The following is a 22859-nucleotide window of genomic DNA, read 5'->3' as shown; positions in this document are numbered from 1 at the left end:
AGTCAACAAGAAGTTCGAAAATCTTTATGTGGTACATGGAAACAAAGGAAAGTATTCACGCGATTCAGCTCACTTTTGACACACAGATATACTGTTATAAGGAAAGGATTCTCACTGAATTTCAATTATATACATGTCTCACTTATTGAGCGATATTTGCAGTAAAGATTCAATTACAGGTACTCGGGTTCATATATTCGGTACGGGGCTTGAAGAGTTTTGTTTGGATATGGACAATTTTTAGTCATTAGGTGGCATATTTTGAAAGCAATATTCGGGCAACGTTTAACCACGTTACACTAATTGGTGCTTTATTTGATTTATTTGAAGAATAAAATATGGTTTAAAATTGGGTTATATGGGAAGTAGGCGTGATTGTTGGTATGTGAGAAGTATGTCACGTGCCAAATTTTGATGAAATCGTCCCGTCGTCCAGTTTTTATCTCGGCTCCTATGAAGTCCTGTATCGTATTCAGTACTAAGTTTCATTACGATTATAAATTTTTATTCAAGCTACAGCTTGTACAGACAGACACAGGGCAGACTGATCCAGGACGGACATAAATCTATATCTATCTCGAAAAACTATTATACTTTGTAGTAGCTCGTTCCAAGAGTATAAAAAACAAAAAATTAAGATTAATAAATTTTAAATTTACTGAAAATTGTTTAAAATCAATAAGATTAATAATTATAGATCAGAGGCTCACTTTCTTTCATTACTATATTTTGCTTCGTTTCTAAATATTTATATTCAAATCAAGCAATGAAGCTGAATTTATTATATTGGGTATATGAGGAGAGAGAAAATAAAGACATTTATAAATAATATGAGGTTTAGAGCACGGTTTAGCCCGATTTCACTCATATTCAAAGTTAAACCATAAAATACTTCTCCACCAGACCACTCATAGTAACCAATACAAAAGGCTTAAAGTTAGGTGGAAATTCGGAAGTCACTATATAACCATATATATTATGGTTAGAGCATCGTCTGCACTGATGGTATTAACTTTCGATATTACTTGTTATACGAATAAGTTCTTTTAATTTTGCTAGCACGGCTAGGCTTATAAATAGATCAATAATAGAATGTGTATCAGGCGCGGATCCAGGGGGGCGGAGAGTTCCTCTTCCAAAAGTTCAAAATTATACATTATTTCCAACATATGAGATATTCTGTGAAGAAAAAAATTTTGAGTTTCAAGTAAAAATTTGTATAGTTCCCCCCCTAAAATTCTCCTCTGGATCAGCCCCTGATGTGTATATGGTATAAAGTCAACCGGAAAACTAAGAAGTGTAGAAAAATAAACAAAATACTAATTCCTATTTCTTACTATTAATTTACTAATAAAACAAAAATTTATTTTTGGACACAATGCAGACAAACTGTAAATAAAATAATTGTTATAAAGAACATGAGCGATAGCTGATTATAGGTATAACAAGTAAGGAAAGGCTAAGTTCCGAAGTAACCAGAAAAACCAAAATTTTCATGCTCTTTCATTTTCATTGAGATTAATCACATTGTGGCCGATATATGCGTTATAAAGTAACCCAGAAGTTCGAAAATCTTTATATAACATATGTATATGGGGGTTCAGGGAAGTATTAACACAATTCAGATGACTTTTGATGCAGACATACTATTATTAGGAAAAGTTCTCTCTGAATTTGTCGATTTTTTGGTCAAAAGTCATTTTCTGATACTGGAGTCCATATATTCGGTACCGAGGGGCTTGAACAGCTTTGGTTGGATTAGAACAATTTTTGGTCATAAGGTGTCAACCTTAAAGGAAATATTAGTGCAAAGTTTTATTCTGTTATATCAATTGCTTCCTGATTTGTATACTTGAAAGTGAAAGCTTCAAATGGAATATAATATTATTTTATATGGGAAGTAGGCGTGACTGTAGTCCGATTTTGACTATTTTTACACTGCAATAAAGCAATGTAAAGGAATGCTACGGACTAAATTCAGCCGATATCGGTTGTGTGGGTCTCGATATATACGATTTCATCTATGTAAAAGTGGGCGGTGCTAGGCCCATAGTTAATTTTTTCATAGGCTCCCACAGAGTACTCTCATACCAACTGGGGTGGAAATTTAATGTCTCTTGCATATTTAGTCATTTATTTATCGCACTTTAAGTAGTTTTTAACAGTACTGTTATATGGGGAGTGGACGGAATTATCTTCCGATTTCATCCACGGACGGACGGACGGACAGACAGTCACTCGTCTCGTTATCCTGATCATCTATATAAATAACCATGTGTATATCTATCTCGATTAATTTTAAGTGATACATGCAACCGTAAGGTGAACAAAACCATTATCCCCTGTAGCCACATATTGCAAGAGTATAAAAATAAAGACCATATTTAAGGGGTGCCATGCCGGGACAGGTGCAAGCTTTAAGCCAACAATACTTCCTACCGTAAAGTCGAGGCAAACTTATTGAAACATAAAATTTGAGACAAAATTGTACACCCGTTACTATGAAAATTGGTTAACGCCTCTTATGGTTAATATGTTATTGTGCAATTGGCATTCTTTTTTGCAATTAGATTAAAATAAACAATTATATAATCCATTGTAGGCAAACATCTGTTTCTCTTTCGCTCTTCGGCAGACACGCGCAGCAGGTTTATGAGAGTATATAAGGGCAAGAAAAAATGAATAGTTTATAGTTGAAATTTCAACATCCAAGAAATTAAGAACTAACCGCTGAGCTCCATTAAGAGAACTACAGTTCATATAACAATGGCCAAGTTATACATTTCTAGTTTCTTGCTGGTGATCGCAGCCTGCGTTTATAACACCAACGCTGATGGAGCTGAGGGTGGTGTAGCCACCACAATTTCAGCACATCCGTATATCGTCTCACTACAAGGTACCGACGGCTCAAAAGTCTGTGGTGGTGTCTTAATTGATTCAAAGACCGTTGTCACTGGAGCACAGTGTTTGAATTTCTACGATGTATCACAACTGGTGGTCGGCGTTAGCAATGGTGCTAAAGTCGTAAAAATTGCCAATAGTACCTTCGATATCGGTTTTGACTTCACCACCATGCAAAATGATGTAGCCGTCGTGAAATTGGCTGAAGCAGTGAGTGTTGGAACCATTGAATTGGCCACGGAAGAACCAACGAACGGTGTTAGCGGTGTGGTGACCACCTGGGACTCAAGCAGCAACTTGGTAGATATCCCTGTGACTGTCATTGACACCGCGCAATGTGGTTCAGGTGAATACAGCTACAGTGAAGATGACATATTATCCACAATGTTGTGCGGACTTGCGACTAACGCAAATGCTTGTGGCGCTTTACCCGGAAGTCCTTTGGTTGTAAACAATGAATTGGTCGGTTTGGTTTCCTGGGGCTATGGTTGTGGCAACAAGGGTAATCCAGCTGTTTTCACTGATATTGCATCTTTAGAATCGTGGGTAGTGTCAACTGCAAACTCCTTGTAATATGGAGTTACTTTTGTCCATATAAAGTTTAATTAAATAAAATGAGTTTATACCTAAAATAAAATTTGTTTATAATTCATTTGTTACCTGATTCTTAATTCATTCAGCAAAAAACTTATCAGTTAGTAATGTGAGCTACACTTTACGGGGAAAAAGCTCAAAAAACGATTCCTTTGAAATTATACCAAGCAGACAACATAATCTTTTTTTGGTGACTATCGGTATTCGAAGGGGATAGAAATGGTTCATCCTTTTTAGACAATGATTTTTGGTACTTCACATTCTTGTAAACAAACCACTGTGCGCCACCAGTAACAATGCGCTTCATAATATGGGTCACTTCTTTGACGTTTGATAAGAAAATCAAATCTCAATCGTTAATGAGACGAAGCAAATTTCATTGTGTAAGAACGTGAGGATTCCATAAGTCAAGCTTCGAGTTGGAAGTTCGAAGGGAAGTATTGATACGATTCAAACCAATTTTGACACAGAGACATGCTATTATCAGAAGAAGTTTATCCCTGTATTTCAATTATAGTATATCTCACGCGTTGACTGATAATTGCGGTAAAAAGTCAACTATAGGTAATGGGTACCTAGGGTCTTGCACAGGCATTATTCATGTAAAGTTTTATCGCGTTGTATTAATTGCTTTTTGATTTGTACACTGGAAAGGAAAGAGTCAGATGGAATTTAAAATTATGTTATATGGAAGGAGGCGTGGTTGTAATTTTAGTATTGTAACTTAAGAATGTTAGAGGAATGTTTGTAGCAAATTTGGTTGAAACCGGTCTATCAGGTCCTAAGATATGTAACTTTATTGAAAGCCTCTGCCGTATTTAGTTAATGATTTATCACCCTTCTAATAGTTTTTAACAGTACCGTTTGTACATTTTCGGCAGGAGCAATTAAGGGACTTATCTTGAGTGAATTTGGCAATTGTAGATTTAATGGTCTAGGAATTATATACACTAAACCTATTGGAGGGCGGGGCCATGCCACCTTTTTAAAAGTTGCAGCTTATACGGATGAACCGACAAACAGACAGTTACCTGGATTTCAACTCGTCTCCTCATCCTGGTCATTCACACATAACATATATGTCATCACCTGAAATGCAAAATAACGTATCATCAAAAAATTCGAAATTGAGTGTCTTATTGATTAGTGAAGCGTAATCACATTACGTACATAATACGTATATTACATATGTTCAACATTTTCAGGTTCTGCGGTCAGATATAAACCAGTTTTAACCAATATTAAAATTTTGTTTCACTCATGTTCCATTTTATTACATGTTTCATTCATGCCATTGTACATTTCCGAAAATGTTGTTACGTTATTTTGCATTTCAGGTGACGATATGTATCTTATAGATATAAGAATGAATCGCAAAATGTGTTGCTAAGCGCATAACTCAACAACGCCTGGACCAATTTGGCCAATTCTTTTTTTTTAATGTTCACTGAGGTTCAAAAAAGGTTTTTTTTCGAATAATTTCCGGAAAGCCCCTAAAAAGAGCCCTTTTCTTTTTTCCATACAAACGAGTGAATGTTTGTTTGTTAGTAACGTTAATGCTCGAGAACGACTGAACCAATCTTAATTAAATTTTCAGAGGTTGTTCGCTGTGGATCGGGGAAAGTTTAGAAATAAAAAAACCGTATGCTTTTCGTTAGGAAAAGTCGGAAAATTGGACAATTCCAAAAAAGTAACTTTACATACAAACATTTTTATTCTCAATTTTTTTTTTTTTGTTTTTCAATTGTCAAATCTGTCGTTTGCTTTCTTTATTCCGGTTATTCAAAAATAAAATTATTGAAATTTATTCAGTGAAAACGTTATTTGTGCTTCACACAAAGTGCTCAATTACAGATTGAAATATGTTACGATGCTAATATCGCTCGGCGTTCTTTTTGGCGTCAACATATGTACATTGGCAGCCCAAGGCACATAACTGAGTACTCCCATACATATGTATGTATGTGCGGAATTATGAATCGCGGCCAATCAGCAAGCGATCGTCACGATGTCACAGCACGACTTTTCAAACAACAGTTACGATGTTTGATTGACTTTATCTTGAAGCAACGTATATGTGGTGCTGTTGGATGCTAGATGTACTTTGTTGAGTGGCAAAAGTGAGGTATGCAACACGCAAACATTCCTTTTAGGATGATGGTTACACCAGATCAAATTGATGAAATCATTTCTGCGGAAATTCCACATGTAGAGAAAAATCCAGTATTATACGAAGTTGTGGAAACCAATATGGTTCATCTCTTTGGTTTGTATGTCTGACAATAAATGCACGAAACACTATCCACGTGCTTTTTTTTCGGAAACACAAACTGGAAATGATGGAAATCAACTCTATCAGCGTCGCTCGCCAGATAACAGAACATTCAGCATTCAACTTAGAAGAGTGAATATCGAAGTTGACAACACATGGATCGTACTATATTCACCCTTATTGTCTAATTCACATTCAAAACTTATATCAATGTTTAATATTGCAGTTTGATGAAATCGATCAAATACGTTTGCAAGTTCATCACCAAAGAAAGGTATTGATTAATGTACGCGGTTCAACTTTATTTGAGTCATTGCTTACTGTGAATGGTACGGTGGTAAGTAAGTAATATGTATACTTGTAATAATAATAGGATATTGCTATACAGTAAATTCAAGTAGTACATCAGATATGGGACTTCAACCAAAGGTGGGCGGGCCACGCTCATTGTTCAATTTTTATACCGATTTCTCATAAGCACCATATAGATTTGTGAAATTGGTTTTCGCACATACATGTATTTATATAATTAGTAATCGCAAAATTTTCAAAACGGTTATTTGGGTTATGGATCCGGTTCTCAAACGATTTCATTAATTTTCACACAGTTGGTACAAAAGACGATTTTGGTAGATTTAGGTGAGTGGTGGTAGTTGGATCAACCACTTTTCAAAAAGTTTCATCTACAAATGCCCCTCCACGCTTCACTAGAGCAAAATACAGTTTTATAACTTAATTTTTGGTATGACTGTACCCATTTAAAAATTTTCGCTTAACGGCATTTTGTGCGCGTGGCAATTATCCAAGAAACACACAATTTTTACTCAAGTTATCGCTAGCACGGGCGGGCCAACAGACAGTAAACAAAACGCTATTCAATTTATTTCATTATTAATTGCACAGCTAGTTCAGGTTGAATAGACACACAATTTACGGTTTGAGTTATTATTTGCACAGTTGTATGTCGTTAGTTCGGAGTAAGTAAATCTCTTTGTTATTTGCAGGCAAAATTTTACAAAAATAATTCAAATTTAGTAACATAATACACATATACATACATACATATCAATAATGTCAGTAATAAATAATATGTTCGGGTGTGCAAAGCGGCGGCAGGCACAGGAAAACACTTTTATGCGATTGGATAATGAAAAACAATGAGTAAAAAATACCCAGATTGAGCGATATACATTATATTATATGATGGAAGTCTCCATTTTAAAACTTCTTTACAAAATTTATATAGACTTTTAATTTGTGGCAACAGAAGTTTTATTATTGATGTTTTTCCTTTTCATTTTATTACTTTTGTTGCTTTTATTATTAAAAGGAAATAGTCAAAAATAAAAAAACATATGTACATATGTATGTCCTGACGAAGATTTTAAGCTTCATTTAACCAAAAAAAATAAAAAATTAAATTCAGGGAAGTTGAAAAAAAGTTACAGCTTTTCAAAAATGAGTGAAAATAATGAAGAAATTCGCTATAATTTGAAATTTTTGTATAAAAAAAGGGAAGGAATGCCACGTAAGCGACCAATGAAATTTGTGAAGTTTTCGGAGGCCATGCTGTATCAATTCGTGTAGCACAACAAAAGCTTGCTAGCTTTCGTTCTGGAAATTTCGATTTACACTGTTGAAAGTTTTACAGTGATGGAATAATGTCTCTAGTGGAAAAATGGCAAAAAATGGAACATATTTATTTGTTTATTTATTTGTTAGTATGAATATAAAAAAAAAGTTAAAGTTTGATTAGAAATACGAAAACACTTTTTCGACTACCATAGTATGAATGTATGTACCTCTTATTCTACTGCGAAATTTAACTTATTTTTCTTTTTAGAATAAAATAAACAATTATATTCTACAATCTTTTAGTAATTTGACAGATAACGCTATAATTGCTTACCGATTGAGCCAAACTCTACCTCCCTCTCTCCCTTCCACAGACAAAATAAACAATGCTTGGAAGCGCGCAGCAGGTTTTTGAACGTATATAAGGGCATGAAAGTATGAATAATTCATAGTTGAGATTTCGACACCAAAGAAATTAAGAACTAATCGCTGAGCTCCATTAAGAGAACTACAGTTCATATAAAGATGGCCAAGTTATACATTTCTAGTGTTTTGCTCGTGATCGCTGCCTGCGTCTCTAACATCACCGCTGATGGAGCTGAGGGTGGTGTAGCCACCACGATTTCAGCACACCCCTATGTCGTCTCGCTACAGGGTACCGACGGCTCAAAAGTCTGTGGTGGTGTCTTAATTGATACAAAGACCGTTGTCACTGCAGCACAGTGTTTGAATTTCTACGATGTATCACAGCTGGTGGTCGGTGTCAGCAATGGCGCTAAAGTCGTGAAAATTGCCAGCAGCACCTTCAATTCAGGTTTTGATTTCACCACCATGGAGAATGATGTGGCCTTAGTGAAATTGGCTGAAGCAGTGAGCGTTGGCACCATCGCAGTGGCCAGCGAACAACCAACAAATGGAATTAGTGGTGTGGTGACCACCTGGGACGCCAGCAACAACTTGGTAGATATTGCGGAGACTGTCATTGGCACCTCGGAATGTGGTTCAGGTGACTACAGCTACAGTGAAGATGAAATCTTATCCACAATGTTGTGCGGACTTGCGACTAATGCAAATGCTTGTGGCGCTTTACCCGGAAGTCCTTTGATTGCAAACAAGAAATTGGTTGGTTTGGTTTCCTGGGGTTATGGTTGTGGCAACAAGGGTAATCCAGCTGTCTTCACAGATATTCCATCTTTAGCATCGTGGATCTCCAGCTCTGCAAAGTCTTTGTAATATGGAGCTACTTTTCTCCATATAAAATTTAATTAAATAAAATAAGGTTAAATCTAAAATAAAATTTGTTTATAATTCATTTCTTACCTGATTCTTAATTCATTCAGCAGAAAACTTATCAGTAAGTAATGTGAGCAACACTTAACGGGGTAAAAGCTCAAAAAACGATTCCTTTGAAATCATACCAAACAGACAAGATAACCTTGTTTGGTGATTATCGGCCTTGGAAGTGGTTTGAACTGGTTCATTCTTTTAAGACAATAATCTTTTGTGTTTTACATATGTACATACTTGTAAACAAACCACTGTGCGTCACCAGTAACAATGCGCTCCAAAAATGGGTCACTCTTTGACGTTTGATAAGAAAATCACAGTCGTTAATGCGACGTAGCAAATTTCATTATGTAAGAACGTGAGGATCCCATATGTCAAGCTTTGAAATCAATCCTAGACGCTTCATGTGTTTGTAAACGGTCGCGTTAGACAAATTAAAATTTTCAGAAATCTCTCGAGTTGTTATTCGCCAATTTACATCGACCAATGATTTTATTTTATTCACATTGGCCTCAAAAGTCCTTCCAAGATCGAAATTGCCGGAACGAAATTTTGCAAATCAATTGTTACATTGGCGTTCGGTCAACACATTTTATCCGCACACATCACATAATTTTCGCCTTGTTTGAATTGTATTTTTTCCATTATATAATTAAATAGCTTTTCTCGATTTTTCATCATCGACAGGGCACCAAATAAAAATTATTCTTAAAAATTTAAGATTTTTTTTTTACAAACAAGCCTTATTATATCAGATGTTCAAATCTATAAGCATAAGGCGGTGAAGTGTGAAGTTGGCTGCGAAAAAATTCAATAAGATCAGCTGTTCTCATCAAACGAAATTACGTAGTGAACGATCCACTATATTACCAAGTAATGAAGGACTAAGTAAGGTGGTGTACGAATAATTTAAACTCTTGCAACTTACTAGATTCAAAGTCAGGGAACTACCGTGGTGCCATCACCAACCATATGGAATAAAGTCACCCGGATGTTATCTTCCGATTTCTACCATTTTTACATTGTCGGTAGGGGTGCTTAAGGGATTTATTCTTAGTGGTTATTGTAGCCTTGGTATTCTAGGAGTTGTATACATTAAACCTATTTCCTTTTACCTATTCAATAGTTACAGCTTGTGCTTGGACGGACGGGCAGACAGACAGTAATACTCATTTCCACTCGTTTGGTCATCCAGATCATTTATATTTATACAATCCTATATCTACCTCGCTTAGGTGAACAAAACTATACGAGTATTATACTCTGTTGCAACATGTCGCAAGAGTTATATACTCTTTCATATATACAAAGAAAAAATCTTAATTTAATATATTGGATATATGAGGAAAAGACAACCAGACAGTCGGAAGTAATTTTATCAAGAATATGAGCTTTAGACCAAGGTCTAGACCGATTTCACGCATACTCAAAGCGAAACAATATTTTGTTTAATAATACATGGTCAATTATGTGTATTCCTTACCTCTGTTGGTTGCTATCATAAAATTTAGGTGGAAGTTTGGAAATCACTATATCTGTTGTACTATGGTTATGGTATGGTCTGAACTGATTGCATTAAATTTTGGCATTATTCGTTATGCTAACAAGTTCAACTAATTTTGCTAAGAGATTTAACATATTGACCAAAATATGTGGTATAAAGTCAAGCAGAAGTTCGAAAGTTATCATGTTGAGTAAGTAAATGTAAGGGACTATAGGAAGTATTAACTCGATTTAACCCATTTTTAACACAAGAGCACAAAATTATTGAAAAAATATTATCTCACAGTTTTAACCACATTTTCGGTAAAAATCAGTTATAAGCACTAAGCCCTGGAGAGGAATAACACTACTAAGTATGGTGAATAAAATAATAACGCATATAATTCACAAAAGGTTATCTGATTCGCTGATGCATGGGCTACGTAAAGAACAAGCTGGTTTCAGACCCCATTGCTCATGTGTCGATCACATCAACACCTTACGAGTGATTGTAGAGCAGTCGGTAGAGTGGGAACTCCTCTCTACCTTTGCTTTATCGATTTTGAGAAAGCGTTTGACACTCTCAAACATGATGCGATTTGGAGAGCCCTTGTATGCAAAGGAGTTCCGGAAAAATTAATTAACCTAATAAAACAGCTGGTCTCAGGAGCTAGTTGTCGAGTAAGGTGTGGAAATATTTTAAGTAGCGGAATTCAAGTCAGGACTGGTGTCAGGCAGGGGTGCGTGCTATCTCCCCTTTTATTCAATTTGGTATTGGATTTGGTGATGCGTCAATAGTGTGCGACTAATAGAGGAATATCTTGGGGTTTAAGCGGTAGCTCTGTCTGTTGTCCCATAAATATTTGCACATTTCCTTGAAACTAGAAGCTGTTAGTGATCTCGCCGCACAAACTGGACTTAAAATTAATATAGCGAAGACCAAATTCACGCGCATCAACACAACCGAAAAGCCAAACCTACAGATCGCTGGAACATGTCTCGAAGAAGTCGACGAGTTCTGCTATTTAGGTAGCATCATATCTAAAAACGGTGGACCAGCAGCCGATATACGAAACCGTACATCCAAAGGTCGCGCTACCTTCGGAATGTTGGATAAAGTCTGGAGATCAACACATATATCCATACGCACGAAGCTAAAAATATTCGATTCAAGCGTGAAATCCGTTGTATTATATGGCTGCGAGACGTGGATTATTGCAGCGAATGTTTTACAATCACTGCAATCCTTTTGTAATCGATGTCTTCGAAAAATTTTGCGGATATTCTGGCCTAACGTTATTAGCAATATTAATTTCTGGACCGTAACTAAACAGCTACCGGTCCGTATCGAAATTCGACGTCGTAAATGGAAATGGATCGGCCACACTATACGAAAGCCTTAAGACGACATTAGCAGAACAGCGCTAGATTGGAATCTACTGAAGACGCGAGACACCAGCCAACACCTGGAGACGGGAAGTCGAAGCAGAAGCACAGAGAAGAAGTTTTGGAAAGAAATTAAATTTATAGCCGTAAATAAAATTAATTATAAGTTGTTTATTGAGGCCCTATGTTCCAACTAGGAACTACGTGAAAATATATATGTATATATACTAAGGTTCATATATTCGAAATGTGGGGGCTTGAACAGTTATGGTCCAAATTTGACATTTTTTAGTCGAGAGATAGCACAACCTAAGGAGGATTGCTTGTGTAAAATTTTATTCCGATAACTTCATTGGTGCTTGAAATTGTAATGTATGGTGTGTAGGAGGGGATTTAGTCCGATTACCGATATATGGAGTATGGGTCAGGTTATCAATCGATTTTATCATTTTTTGTGTGCAAAAGTCGATTTTGGTAGATTTGGTAGATTCAATCCTAGTTTTTAAAAAATTTAATCTACAAATGCCCCTCCATACTTCACTATGGTAGACCAAAATACAGTTTTGTATCTTAATTTTTGGTATGACTGTACCTATTTAAAAACTTCCGCTTAACGGCATTTTGTGCACGTAGCAATTATCCAAGAAACACACAATTTTTACTCAAGTTATCGCTAGCACGGGCGGGCGAACAGACAGTAAACAAAACGATATTCAAATAATTTGATTATTAATTGCTTAGCTAGTTCAGGCTGAATAGACACACAAATTACGGTTTGAGTTATTATTTGCACAGTTGTATGTCGTTAGTTCGGGGTAAGTAAAAGGAAAAGTGCTTATGGTTATTTGTGAAACGAAATCTCCTTGTTATTTGCAGACAAAATTTAACAAAAATAATTAAAATTTAGTAACATAAGTTTCGGCTGCTAGTTCTATATTAATAATGTCAGTAATAAATAATATGTTCGGGTGTGCAAAGCGGCGGCAGGCACAGGAAAACACTTTTATGCGATTGGATAATGAAAAACATTGAGTAAAAAAAATACCCAGATTGAGCGATATACATTATATTATATGATGGAAGTCCCCATTTTAAAACTTCTTTACAAAATTTATCTAGACTTCTAATTTGTGGCATCAGAAGTTTTATTATTATTAATGTTTTTCTATTTCATTTTATTACTTTTGTTGCTTTTATTATTAAAAGGAAATAGTCAAAAATAAAAAAACATATGTATGTCCTGACGAAGAAAAAAGGCAGACTTATTGATAAAATAAATTATACACAAAATTGACACCCGTTATTATGAAAAGTGACTAAAACCTCATATATTGGGTAGTCGAAAAAGTCTTTTCGCATTTTGTCCATAGATGTCGTTGCACTCGTATATCTCCAGTGCTACCAGTCGCATTGTATCATACCATATCGTGTTGGAAAGGTGAGATTTTAAGCTTCATTTAACCAAAAAAAATAAAAAATTAAATTCACGGAAGTTGAAAAAAGTTACAGCTTTTCAAAAATGAGTGAAAATAATGAAGAAATTCGCTATATTTTGAAATTTTTGTATAAAAAAGGGAAGGAATGCCACGTAAGCGACCAATGAAATTTGTGAAGTTTTCGGAGGCCATGCTGTATCAATTCGTGTAGCACAACAAAAGCTCGCTAGCTTTCGTTCTGGAAATTTCGATTTACACTGTTGAAAGTTTTACAGTGATGGAATAATGTCTCTAGCGGAAAAATGGCAAAAAATGGAACATATTTATTTGTTTATTTATTTGTTAGTATGAATATAAAAAAAAAGTTAAAGTTTGATTAGAAATACGAAAACACTTTTTCGACTACCATAGTATGAATGTATGTACCTCTTATTCTACTGCGAAATTTAACTTATTTTTCTTTTTAGAATAAAATAAACAATTATATTCTACAATCTTTTAGTAATTTAACAGATAACGCTATAATTGCTTACCGATTGAGCCAAACTCTACCACTCTCTCTCCCTTCGGCAGACAAAATAAACAATGCTTAGAAGCGCGCAGCAGGTTTTTGAACGTATATAAGAGCATGAAAGTATGAATAATTCATAGTTGAGATTTCGACACCAAAGAAATTAAGAACTAATCGCTGAGCTCCATTAAGAGAACTACAGTTCATATAAAGATGGCCAAGTTATACATTTCTAGTGTTTTGCTCGTGATCGCTGCCTGCGTCTCTAACATCAACGCTGATGGAGCTGAGGGTGGTGTAGCCACCACGATTTCAGCACACCCCTATGTCGTCTCGCTACAGGGTACCGACGGCTCAAAAGTCTGTGGTGGTGTCTTAATTGATACAAAGACGGTTGTCACTGCAGCACAGTGTTTGAATTTCTACGATGTATCACAGCTGGTGGTCGGTGTCAGCAATGGCGCTAAAGTCGTGAAAATTGCCAGCAGCACCTTCAATTCAGGTTTTGATTTCACCACCATGGAGAATGATGTGGCCCTAGTGAAATTGGCTGAAGCAGTGAGCGTTGGTACCATCGCAGTGGCCAGCGAACAACCAACAAATGGAATTAGTGGTGTGGTGACCACCTGGGACGCCAGCAACAACTTGGTAGATATTGCGGAGACTGTCATTGGCACCTCGGAATGTGGTTCAGGTGACTACAGCTACAGTGAAGATGAAATCTTATCCACAATGTTGTGCGGACTTGCGACTAACGCAAATGCTTGTGGCGCTTTCCCCGGAAGTCCTTTGATTGCAAACAAGAAATTGGTTGGTTTGGTTTCCTGGGGTTATGGTTGTGGCAACAAGGGTAATCCAGCTGTCTTCACTGATATTCCATCTTTAGCATCGTGGATCTCCAGCTCGGCAAAGTCCTTGTAATATGGAGTTACTTTTTTCCATATAAAACTTAATTAAATAAAATGAGTTTATATCTAAAATAAATGTTGTTTATAATTCATTTGTTACCTGATTCTTAAATCATTCAGCTAAAAGCTTATCAGTAATATGAGCTACTGAGTATCTCAAGGGCCACATAACAGATTAAATGAATTTAATGTAGACAATGTTGCTTTGAAGCTGACAATGGTTTCTATAACTCAAATTCCACGAAAGCCGATCTACTAATTATTTAATAAGCTCATGCTATTCCACTTTGCGGCTTTAAGATCATGCGGTTTGTGGTATCTGACATAAGTGTATTTTTCTCCAATTGTGCTTTCGTTGCTTTTATGATAAACAAAAACTGTAGAATCTATATTAGAATTAACTGACGTAGGCTTCAAGCAAGTAAACTCAACTTTAGCTACTACGTAATAGGCGATAGAACACCTGGACTCAACAATGTTGCCATACAACTATTGTCTAGTGCCTTAGAGATGATGTATTATATTACGACTCTTGTTTGGAACAATCAATTAAACATCGAATTGCAGTAAATAGGTTTGTTCTCAATTAACTGCATTCTCTGTAAACAGTTAATGCAGCACACATAATAAATATTGGACGCTTTTGATGGTATATAAAGGCACACGATTATCGAGTAGGGCATAGTTGAACATTTAACACCATAATTAACAGACTTAAACCTCGAAGTTAACTATAGTGGCTTTAAAATAGTTTATCTGTCAAAAAAAAAGAATGGCGAAGTTATTTGCTTGTACTATCCTGCTAGTGATCTTAGCATACTCTAGTAATACATTCGCCTCCGATATTGAAGGTGGTGTCCCGACGACCATACAAGCGCATCCCTACCTCGTTTCAATACAAGGTAAAGATGGTTCACCTATAATCTGTGGTGGTGCTTTGATTAATGAAAATACCGTTGTGACTGCTGCGCAATGCTTGGCTTTCTACGATGCTTCCCAACTGGCTGTCGGTGTCAATAATGGCGAAAAAATCGTTGAAATCGCGGCGCAAAGTTTCAATCCGCGATTTGATTTTGTCACCATGGAGAACGATGTGGCCGTTTTGAAATTAGCCGAATCAGTGGAAAGTGGTTCCATTGAGTTAGCCAGCGAACTGCCGGCAAACGGTGCCAAAGGTGTGGTGACCGGTTGGGCAGCCAACAACAGTCTCGTTGATGTTGCAGTGAGAACAATTGACGCCGAAGAATGTGGTTCCGGCGACTATAAGTACAGCGAGGATGAAGTGTTGAATACCATGTTGTGTGGCCTTGCTAGTAATCTGCAAGCTTGTAATGGTCAAGCTGGTGATCCATTAGTGGTTGATAATCAGCTGGTCGGTTTGGTTTCCTGGGGTTACGGTTGTGGCAACAAGGGCAATCCGGCTGTCTTCACTAATATTGCAGCCGAGCGCTCGTGGATCATTGAAACCGCTAATCAACTTTAAATTTATTGTATTATTATACATTTAGTTAATAAATTACAGTTATGATTGAAGCAGAAGACTGTATTTTATTGTGATAGTTAAACTTAATGTTTGTATCGAAATTAGGCCTATTTTGTGAGTTGTTCCGTGGTCTGTACTAGAGTTGTAAGCCAGTTGCAGTAAGTCTATTAAGCAATTCGCATTATCGTTAAAAATCTGTTGTGGAACAAATATGCCGGTTTTTATCATTATCATCGCTATATTTGATCACTAAAATGAATGTACGGGGTTTGTCCGGAAATTAAGAGGACCGAGTCGATTTAAAAAAATTTATTGAATCAATGTTACAATTCTTTAAAAATCTTCAAAATAAGCTCCTTCTGCGTCGATGCAGCGCTGCCAGCGCGTTTTCTAAACATTGAAGGCGTCACCGAAGGCATTCTAAGGAAAATCCTTGAGATCCGAGGTGCATGTTGCTTGGATACCCTCTGTCGTCTCAAAATGCTTTACCTTCATCGGCTTTTTCAGGCAAGGAAACAAAAACAGGACGGGGGGCACATCTGGGCTATAGGGCGGCTGCGGAAGCGTTGGGATGTCGGTTTTGGTTAGGTAGGTGTGCACAAGAAAGGCGGTGTGAGCCGGGGCGTTGTTATGATGCAACTTCCAATCGACTGCGATGTCTTGTCGGACTCGATTGACCCTTTGTTTGAGCATCGTTTTCACTTTGGATTTGCTCATTTATCAGCGACATTTTCCCGACCCTCCAAAAAGGCCTGGTGCCAACGGAACAAAATGACCAGCCGCTCGTTCGTTATGTAGGAACTACCTTTACCGATTTCGGAGGAAATCGAGCGAAATTTTCTTTACACCATATCAGGTTTTGGTGGGTTTAAATGACAGTCATTTCTGAGTCGGTTCGATTATTAGGAACGATGTTGGTCTGACTGTCTGACTAAGCCCGTGAGTACCTGCCTGCGAAGACCTAACCTCACGGTGCTTTCTATTTCTAGAAGCACGTAGATCAATACAATACGTTGATCAGCGCCCCAAAGCATAAATGCATTCAACACTCATACCTTGGAGAACCAAAGTATGAATGCATTCTGCACTTATACCTTGGTTCCAATTGGTTCGGGTGGATAGGGACATCCTAGCCGCCTTGGTCGGACACGTGGCCGACCTAAAACCTCTGCCTTACTCTGGGTCCGGCACCCGGCCGCAATGCGACTCCACATTGGACAAAATGCCCTGCCTGCATTTAGGTACAAACCACAGCCACCACGAATTCCACAAAGGGCCAAACCCAATGAGCAGATTGGAGTAAACCAGGTTATAGTCTCTGGTGAGACTTTGTAGCTTTTGCTACTACCAGTTGAGCTCCCAAAATCCCAAACTCAGTGACTGGTGACATTTGTCGCTTGAACAACAAATGTCTTTATCTTAGGAATTAATATAAAGTCAATAATATCATTTCTAGCTAATATTATAGCACTATTTCTGACTTAGACCATGCTGACATTTAAAACAAGACCTGCTATGTCAGACACAGTGCATGTGGATTTTAGTCGCCTCTTACGACAAGCGTGCCTTACCACGAGTATATTCTTCCCCCTCCACGCAGGGGCGATATTTTGTTGAAAGTTCATTGATTTGTCTGGTTTCTTATCAGTTCCTTAACTTGCATTTATTTTTTAAACTTTTGTCGTGACTCTTTCGCTAATGAAACTAGTACTAAATCATTGCTATTAACTGTTTCAAATTATAAAAGTTAGTGCCTACAAAAAGAGAAACATTTTAGCTTCGAAAGCTATTAATTGTCAGGAGTGGAGTTAAAACAGTGTTTGTTAAGATGTATTCTTCGTTAGTTTGTCGTTTGTTGCTCTTAATTTCAGCGTTCGCCACTAGTACGTACGCTGATGGAATTGAAGGTGGCGTAGCTACTACAATTAAGGCCCACCCTTATCTCGTCTCCATACAGGGAACCGATGGCACACGCGTCTGCATTGGCGCTCTAATATCTACCAATATTGTTGTTACTGCTGCTCAGTGTTTGACTTTCTACGATAGTTCCCAACTGGTTGTTGCCGTCAATAACGGTGGTCGAGTAGTAAAAATTGCCGCCAGTACTTTTGATATAAAATTCGATCCAGAAACTAATGCGTATGACGTGGCCCTTCTGAAGTTGGCAGAGTCCGTGAACGTGGGTACTATTAATGTAGCGAGCAAATTGCCGAAGACAGGTACTAGCGGCGTAGTCAGCGGTTGGGATGCAAAAAATAACTTGGTGGACATGACTGTGAGTGTCATAAGCCGAAAGGATTGCGTTTCTGGAAAGTATGGATATAGCAGTGACGATGTTTTGAAGAGCATGGTATGCGGCCTGGCTAAGAGTAACAATGCTTGCGGCGCATTAGGCGGTAGTCCTTTGGTTGTAAACAATGAATTGGTCGGTTTGGCTTCTTGGGGTAACGGCTGTGGCAATAAGGGGAATCCAGCTATTTATACTGATATACCATCTGTAAAATCATGGATTACAAAAACTGCTAAGAAATTGTAAAATCGTCTTCTATGTATGGATAACAGCTGCTTATACCTACACGAAAACAGCAAAGTGTTGCCTTCATAAGTTTATTAATAAAGTATTTGAAGGTAGTCTTAATCTTATCTATTGTCAACCAAGAAAGCTAAAATAGCAACAATGATTATTTTAAAATATTAATTAATCAGTAAAGAAATATGTCAAATAATGAAATAAGAAAATATTTGTATATTCAATTTATCAACATGAAAAGTAAACTATAATTTAATTCGAAACTTGAGATAACTTTGTAGAAGAAATCAGTCTTTGCATTCGACAACATTTTGCAAATGGTTCCCAAACTAATCACAGTTATTCTCATGGAAACTTTTTATTAAGAGTCGAAACAGTATTTGATTTTAAACAGTACTGTATACAGGCTCAATGAAAATTATGTCAACTAAGTCTATCCTTGACATCCGGCCAACACATACACAAATGAAGTATGAGGCAATGCTTTCTGCCACCCAGATTTTAGGTCATTGGAGCCAGACATCGCACGGAAACGGTATCATACTCGCTCTTGTTAATGAACTCAGTTTAAGCTGGCATTGCGACCGTGTGAAGGAGACCCACGAGCAACTAAACATATAATGTGGAGAAGATTAAACCAATGGTTCCGTGATGACAGTTCCAACGACGAAGTCTACATATTCACTGACGAATCCAAGGATGAAACAATAACAGGATCAGACTTATCCTGTAGTAATCCATACAACGTAGGTAGCTTCAAATTTAACGACTGCAACTCAGTCTTTCAGGTCGAAATTGTGGGTATAACAGAAGGTGCCAAGTGGACTTCTGCTCTAACCAGCCAGTTTAAAGGCATTTTAGTGGATAGTTAAGCGGCAATTAAAGCTATTTGTAGCGCCAATACTAAGTCTCACAGCGTTAGGTTATGCAAGCAGGCAATAACTGGACTTTTAGTAGGTAACTCGAGGACAGCTGGAGACACAATTCCGCAAAGCTGCCGTATTGACTTGTTTGAAGCAAAGAACAATAGAGATAGACAGCTTAGTAACATTGTAGGGGTCAAATCAGGGCATTTACCCTTAAGGTCACACCTTAAAAAATGAAAAAGTGGATTCGGCGGAATGCGGAACATGACCGGAAGATGATGAGACTCTCGAATATTAACTATGCGAGCGCCCGGCCTTCAGCCGGATGAGAAGGGACATTCAACACGGCTTTCAATACTCCAACTGAAGAGACATTGTGTAGCTACGGTGCTTTTCCACCGCAGGGTTTTTACCAAGTCCACTGGGCTGCTGAATAAGGCTTAAATTGGTAACCACCAGGAGAACAATGGATTTAATGATGATGTGAGTGGCCCTTTTCAACCAACCAACCGGACAGCATTGTAATCTGGTACCAAATTGATATGAACTTGTCCATACCTGGGCCATCCAAATATAACGGTATGTGTTTACAGTCAGTGCTACCGTCCTACTCATTATTGTTGGCAACACTGAAGAAACAGATAATAAATTAGTTTCGCAAAAATAGTAAATCACTTTATCTAAGTTTTTAATATAAACATACATTATTATCACTGAAACTTACCTAATTCTCAAGTGGGCATATTTCATTTTAATAAATTTTAACTTTAGTAAGAATATTTTACTCAGATTTTGTCACAAAATTCGCAGTGCGGCAGTATCCACTCGCGTGTCGGGAAGGCAATACCCGGATGAATTGCAAAATGGCTAACTACGCGTGTAATATTTTGTGTGCCTCTTTTACCTTTCTTTTGGTGGTCATGACCAGCGCAGATATGACTCATCTCGTCAACGATCAAGACTCGGATTCGCGAATTGTTGGCGGTAAAGTAGTCAATATTATACAGTATCCTCATCAGGTCAGTCTACGTGAAAGGAATGCCACTATACCGGAAGACCCCTACGACCATTCATGTGGTGGCAGCATATATTCAGATCGTATTGTCATAACGGCATCACACTGCGTTGATGATCTGGAGAGCAACGAACTTATGGTTGTTGTAGGCACGGATCAACGCGATGGTGGTGACGGGGTAATTGTACCTGTAAAAGAGATTCTGATGCATGAAGAATATGATGAAGAATTTGTGGATAACGATATTGCTTTGTTGGTACTCGCCGCTGCGTTGCCAATTAATAATTTCACCATTAAATCAGTTCAACTAACTGAAGTGCAACCGCAAGCTGGAGACATCGCTACAGTAACCGGTTGGGGCTTAGACGGAGAAGGTCAGATTCCCGACTTCTTGCACGAAGTGCAAGTGCCGATCGTCAGCAATGAGATATGTGACGAACGTTATGCGGGTGGCATCACAGACGCTATGCTGTGTGCGGGTTTGTTGGATGTTGGTGGCAAAGATGCCTGCCAAATGGATTCAGGCGGACCGCTCTTGGTTAATGGTAAACTGGCTGGTGTGGTATCATGGGGAAACGGTTGTGGACAACCTAACTATCCGGGCGTGTACGCGAATGTTTGGTATTTATTACCATGGCTGCGGGCGACTATCGCCGAGGTGGAAGCGACGCTTTTGAGCGAAGATTATTGAAAGAAGCTTATTTATGAGAATGTGCATTTTTCAAGCATTGTTGGAATTGTTATAAGGAAATGGTAATTTATTAAATAAATTGTTGTGTGTTAATAGATACAGACCCCTGAAAGAAGGTTTTATGACTTGTACCCTTTTATAAACATAAAAATAAATTATTTCTTCCATGATAATGAAGATTTTCTACGATTTTTTGTATATAAAATATTTCTGCAGTTGAAAGAGTCGTCTACTCTTTAAGGGTAATGAACTGATTGCTTTAAGCCGATTCCCAAAGCACCGAAAACCTCAAACGTTTTTAAATCTATAATTGCAATGCGCCAACTTTAAAATTTCCTGTCATTCATTCCGCATCATTTGATCACGTAATGAATTATACAATGGACTAAACTCTTTATCAGGGCACCACCATAAATTATATTCCTTTAATTGGCCTTTAATAAGATTATGGCACAACCTTGTTGCCATATTATCAAGCCATACGCCGTCATCTATCAATAATTACCGATAAGCCCACGATTAGCGTAGCGTTGGATATGCCTTGGGCTTATTACAAGCGTTTAGAAATAATCAGTCTTTGACCAACCGACTGGTCAACAAGTCTTCGCTCTTGCCATAAGTTTACTTTAAAGTGTTCGCAATGAAAGCCTGCATCATCATTGCCAGCCTATTGGCGATAGCCTTTACGAATTCAGCTTGGGCGCGCACTCTCGCCGAAACGGATTCAGCCGAAGTCGCGTTGGATGGACGCATCGTTGGTGGTTACACGGTCGACATCACAGCGCACCCGCATCAAGTTAGTATGCGTTATAAGAGTATACTAGCATCGCAGAACAGTTTTACACATAATTGTGGCGGCTCCGTTTACAACGAGTACCTGGTCGTGACAGCAGCCCATTGCGTGATCGGTAAAGTGGCAAGTCAATATCAAATTGTCGCCGGTGCCAATGAAAAACGTAGTGTCAACGGTGTAGTTGTGCCTGTCAAGGAGATCATTATGCATGAACAATACACTCCAAGCACCTATGACAATGATATTGCGCTAATGGTACTCGGTGCACCATTGCCGATTAATAATGTGACTATTAAAGCAATACCGTTGGCGGACAAGCCCTCAGCGAATGGCGCTATTTCCGTTGTTACCGGTTGGGGTACGCTCACAGAGGGCGGTGCCAGTCCAGATCTATTACAAGAAGTCAAAGTGCCGATTGTCAGCAACGAGATATGTCAGCAGGATTATAGGAACTCGCTAATTTCCGATGCTATGTTGTGTGCGGGCGTACGCGGCGTTGGCGGTAAGGATGCGTGCCAAGGTGATTCCGGTGGTCCCTTATTGGTTGACGGCAAGTTGGCCGGTATAGTGTCATGGGGCAGTGGCTGTGCAAGGGCAAATTATCCAGGCGTTTATGCCAATGTAACGCATTTGCGGTCATGGTTGGATGAAAAGATTGCTGCAGTAGAGTCTACGTTGTTGTACTAATGTTTCAAATTTTATGCTAATAAATAGTGCTCTCACGTATCAATGTCTTGTGTAATAATTTTTGTTTTATTCCGTGCGTTTATTGGTTTTCTCATCTTTTGTAGCTAAAACGCTGTTATGACTTTCGTTGCCTACATTTAAGCGCGTAGGTACTAATAGCTTGGCTGAAATAAATAAATGACAGTGTGTGCTTTTTTCGGGAATATAAATGAAGCAAAATTAATCGAAACCTTAAGTATTCTATAATGTCTAGACTCAATTTTTTATCAATATGGCAACACGGTTTATCAAAAAATTAATATTCATGTAATTGAGGGTACATAACTGATTATTCATATCAGAAATAAATATCAGTACATACATATGTACTTATGTTTATGGTAGTTGATCGCGTCTTTATTGCCGCTACCGTAGATAAGAAGCGTGCACGTATTGTACAACC

General features: G+C 37.8%; 7 protein-coding genes across 7 annotated transcripts; all 7 read left to right on the top strand.

Annotated features, from left to right (window-relative positions):
* The first annotated feature begins 2766 nt into the window (after nt 1-2766).
* LOC120772873 (trypsin alpha-3-like) lies at nt 2767-3474 on the top strand. Its single transcript, XM_040101709.1, has one exon. The coding sequence runs from the start codon at nt 2767-2769 to the stop codon at nt 3472-3474; it is 708 nt and encodes a 235-aa protein (XP_039957643.1).
* A 4329-nt stretch (nt 3475-7803) lies between these two features.
* Nucleotides 7804-8633, top strand: LOC120771892 (trypsin-like). The gene has a single exon (XM_040100161.1). The coding sequence runs from the start codon at nt 7868-7870 to the stop codon at nt 8573-8575; it is 708 nt and encodes a 235-aa protein (XP_039956095.1). The 5' UTR covers nt 7804-7867; the 3' UTR covers nt 8576-8633.
* A 4944-nt stretch (nt 8634-13577) lies between these two features.
* On the top strand, nt 13578-14422 carry LOC120771815 (trypsin-like). Its single transcript, XM_040100033.1, has one exon. It carries the CDS (start codon nt 13658-13660, stop codon nt 14363-14365), a length of 708 nt encoding a protein of 235 aa, XP_039955967.1. The 5' UTR covers nt 13578-13657; the 3' UTR covers nt 14366-14422.
* A 603-nt stretch (nt 14423-15025) lies between these two features.
* LOC120772907 (trypsin theta-like) lies at nt 15026-15891 on the top strand. The gene has a single exon (XM_040101794.1). It carries the CDS (start codon nt 15125-15127, stop codon nt 15833-15835), a length of 711 nt encoding a protein of 236 aa, XP_039957728.1. The 5' UTR covers nt 15026-15124; the 3' UTR covers nt 15836-15891.
* A 1750-nt stretch (nt 15892-17641) lies between these two features.
* Nucleotides 17642-18466, top strand: LOC120771661 (trypsin-like). Its single transcript, XM_040099776.1, has one exon. The coding sequence runs from the start codon at nt 17664-17666 to the stop codon at nt 18369-18371; it is 708 nt and encodes a 235-aa protein (XP_039955710.1). The 5' UTR covers nt 17642-17663; the 3' UTR covers nt 18372-18466.
* Nucleotides 18467-20087: 1621 nt separating this feature from the next.
* LOC120771757 (trypsin zeta-like) lies at nt 20088-21031 on the top strand. Its single transcript, XM_040099939.1, has one exon. It carries the CDS (start codon nt 20095-20097, stop codon nt 20935-20937), a length of 843 nt encoding a protein of 280 aa, XP_039955873.1. The 5' UTR covers nt 20088-20094; the 3' UTR covers nt 20938-21031.
* A 498-nt stretch (nt 21032-21529) lies between these two features.
* Nucleotides 21530-22472, top strand: LOC120771336 (trypsin zeta-like). The gene has a single exon (XM_040099281.1). The coding sequence runs from the start codon at nt 21578-21580 to the stop codon at nt 22415-22417; it is 840 nt and encodes a 279-aa protein (XP_039955215.1). The 5' UTR covers nt 21530-21577; the 3' UTR covers nt 22418-22472.
* Nucleotides 22473-22859: the final 387 nt, after the last annotated feature.

Source organism: Bactrocera tryoni, chromosome 3 (genome assembly GCF_016617805.1).
Source record: "Bactrocera tryoni isolate S06 chromosome 3, CSIRO_BtryS06_freeze2, whole genome shotgun sequence".
Lineage (NCBI taxonomy): Eukaryota > Metazoa > Arthropoda > Insecta > Diptera > Tephritidae > Bactrocera > Bactrocera tryoni.
The sequence above is the reverse complement of the archived record's forward strand: the minus strand, read 5'-3'. Positions and strand labels throughout refer to the sequence as shown.

Coding starts and splice junctions, on each gene's coding strand:
- LOC120771661 (XM_040099776.1), top strand. CDS start 17,664: ATGTATTCTTCGTTAGTTTGTCGTTTGTTGCTCTTAATTTCAGCGTTC.
- LOC120771336 (XM_040099281.1), top strand. CDS start 21,578: ATGAAAGCCTGCATCATCATTGCCAGCCTATTGGCGATAGCCTTTACG.
- LOC120771892 (XM_040100161.1), top strand. CDS start 7,868: ATGGCCAAGTTATACATTTCTAGTGTTTTGCTCGTGATCGCTGCCTGC.
- LOC120771815 (XM_040100033.1), top strand. CDS start 13,658: ATGGCCAAGTTATACATTTCTAGTGTTTTGCTCGTGATCGCTGCCTGC.
- LOC120772907 (XM_040101794.1), top strand. CDS start 15,125: ATGGCGAAGTTATTTGCTTGTACTATCCTGCTAGTGATCTTAGCATAC.
- LOC120772873 (XM_040101709.1), top strand. CDS start 2,767: ATGGCCAAGTTATACATTTCTAGTTTCTTGCTGGTGATCGCAGCCTGC.
- LOC120771757 (XM_040099939.1), top strand. CDS start 20,095: ATGGCTAACTACGCGTGTAATATTTTGTGTGCCTCTTTTACCTTTCTT.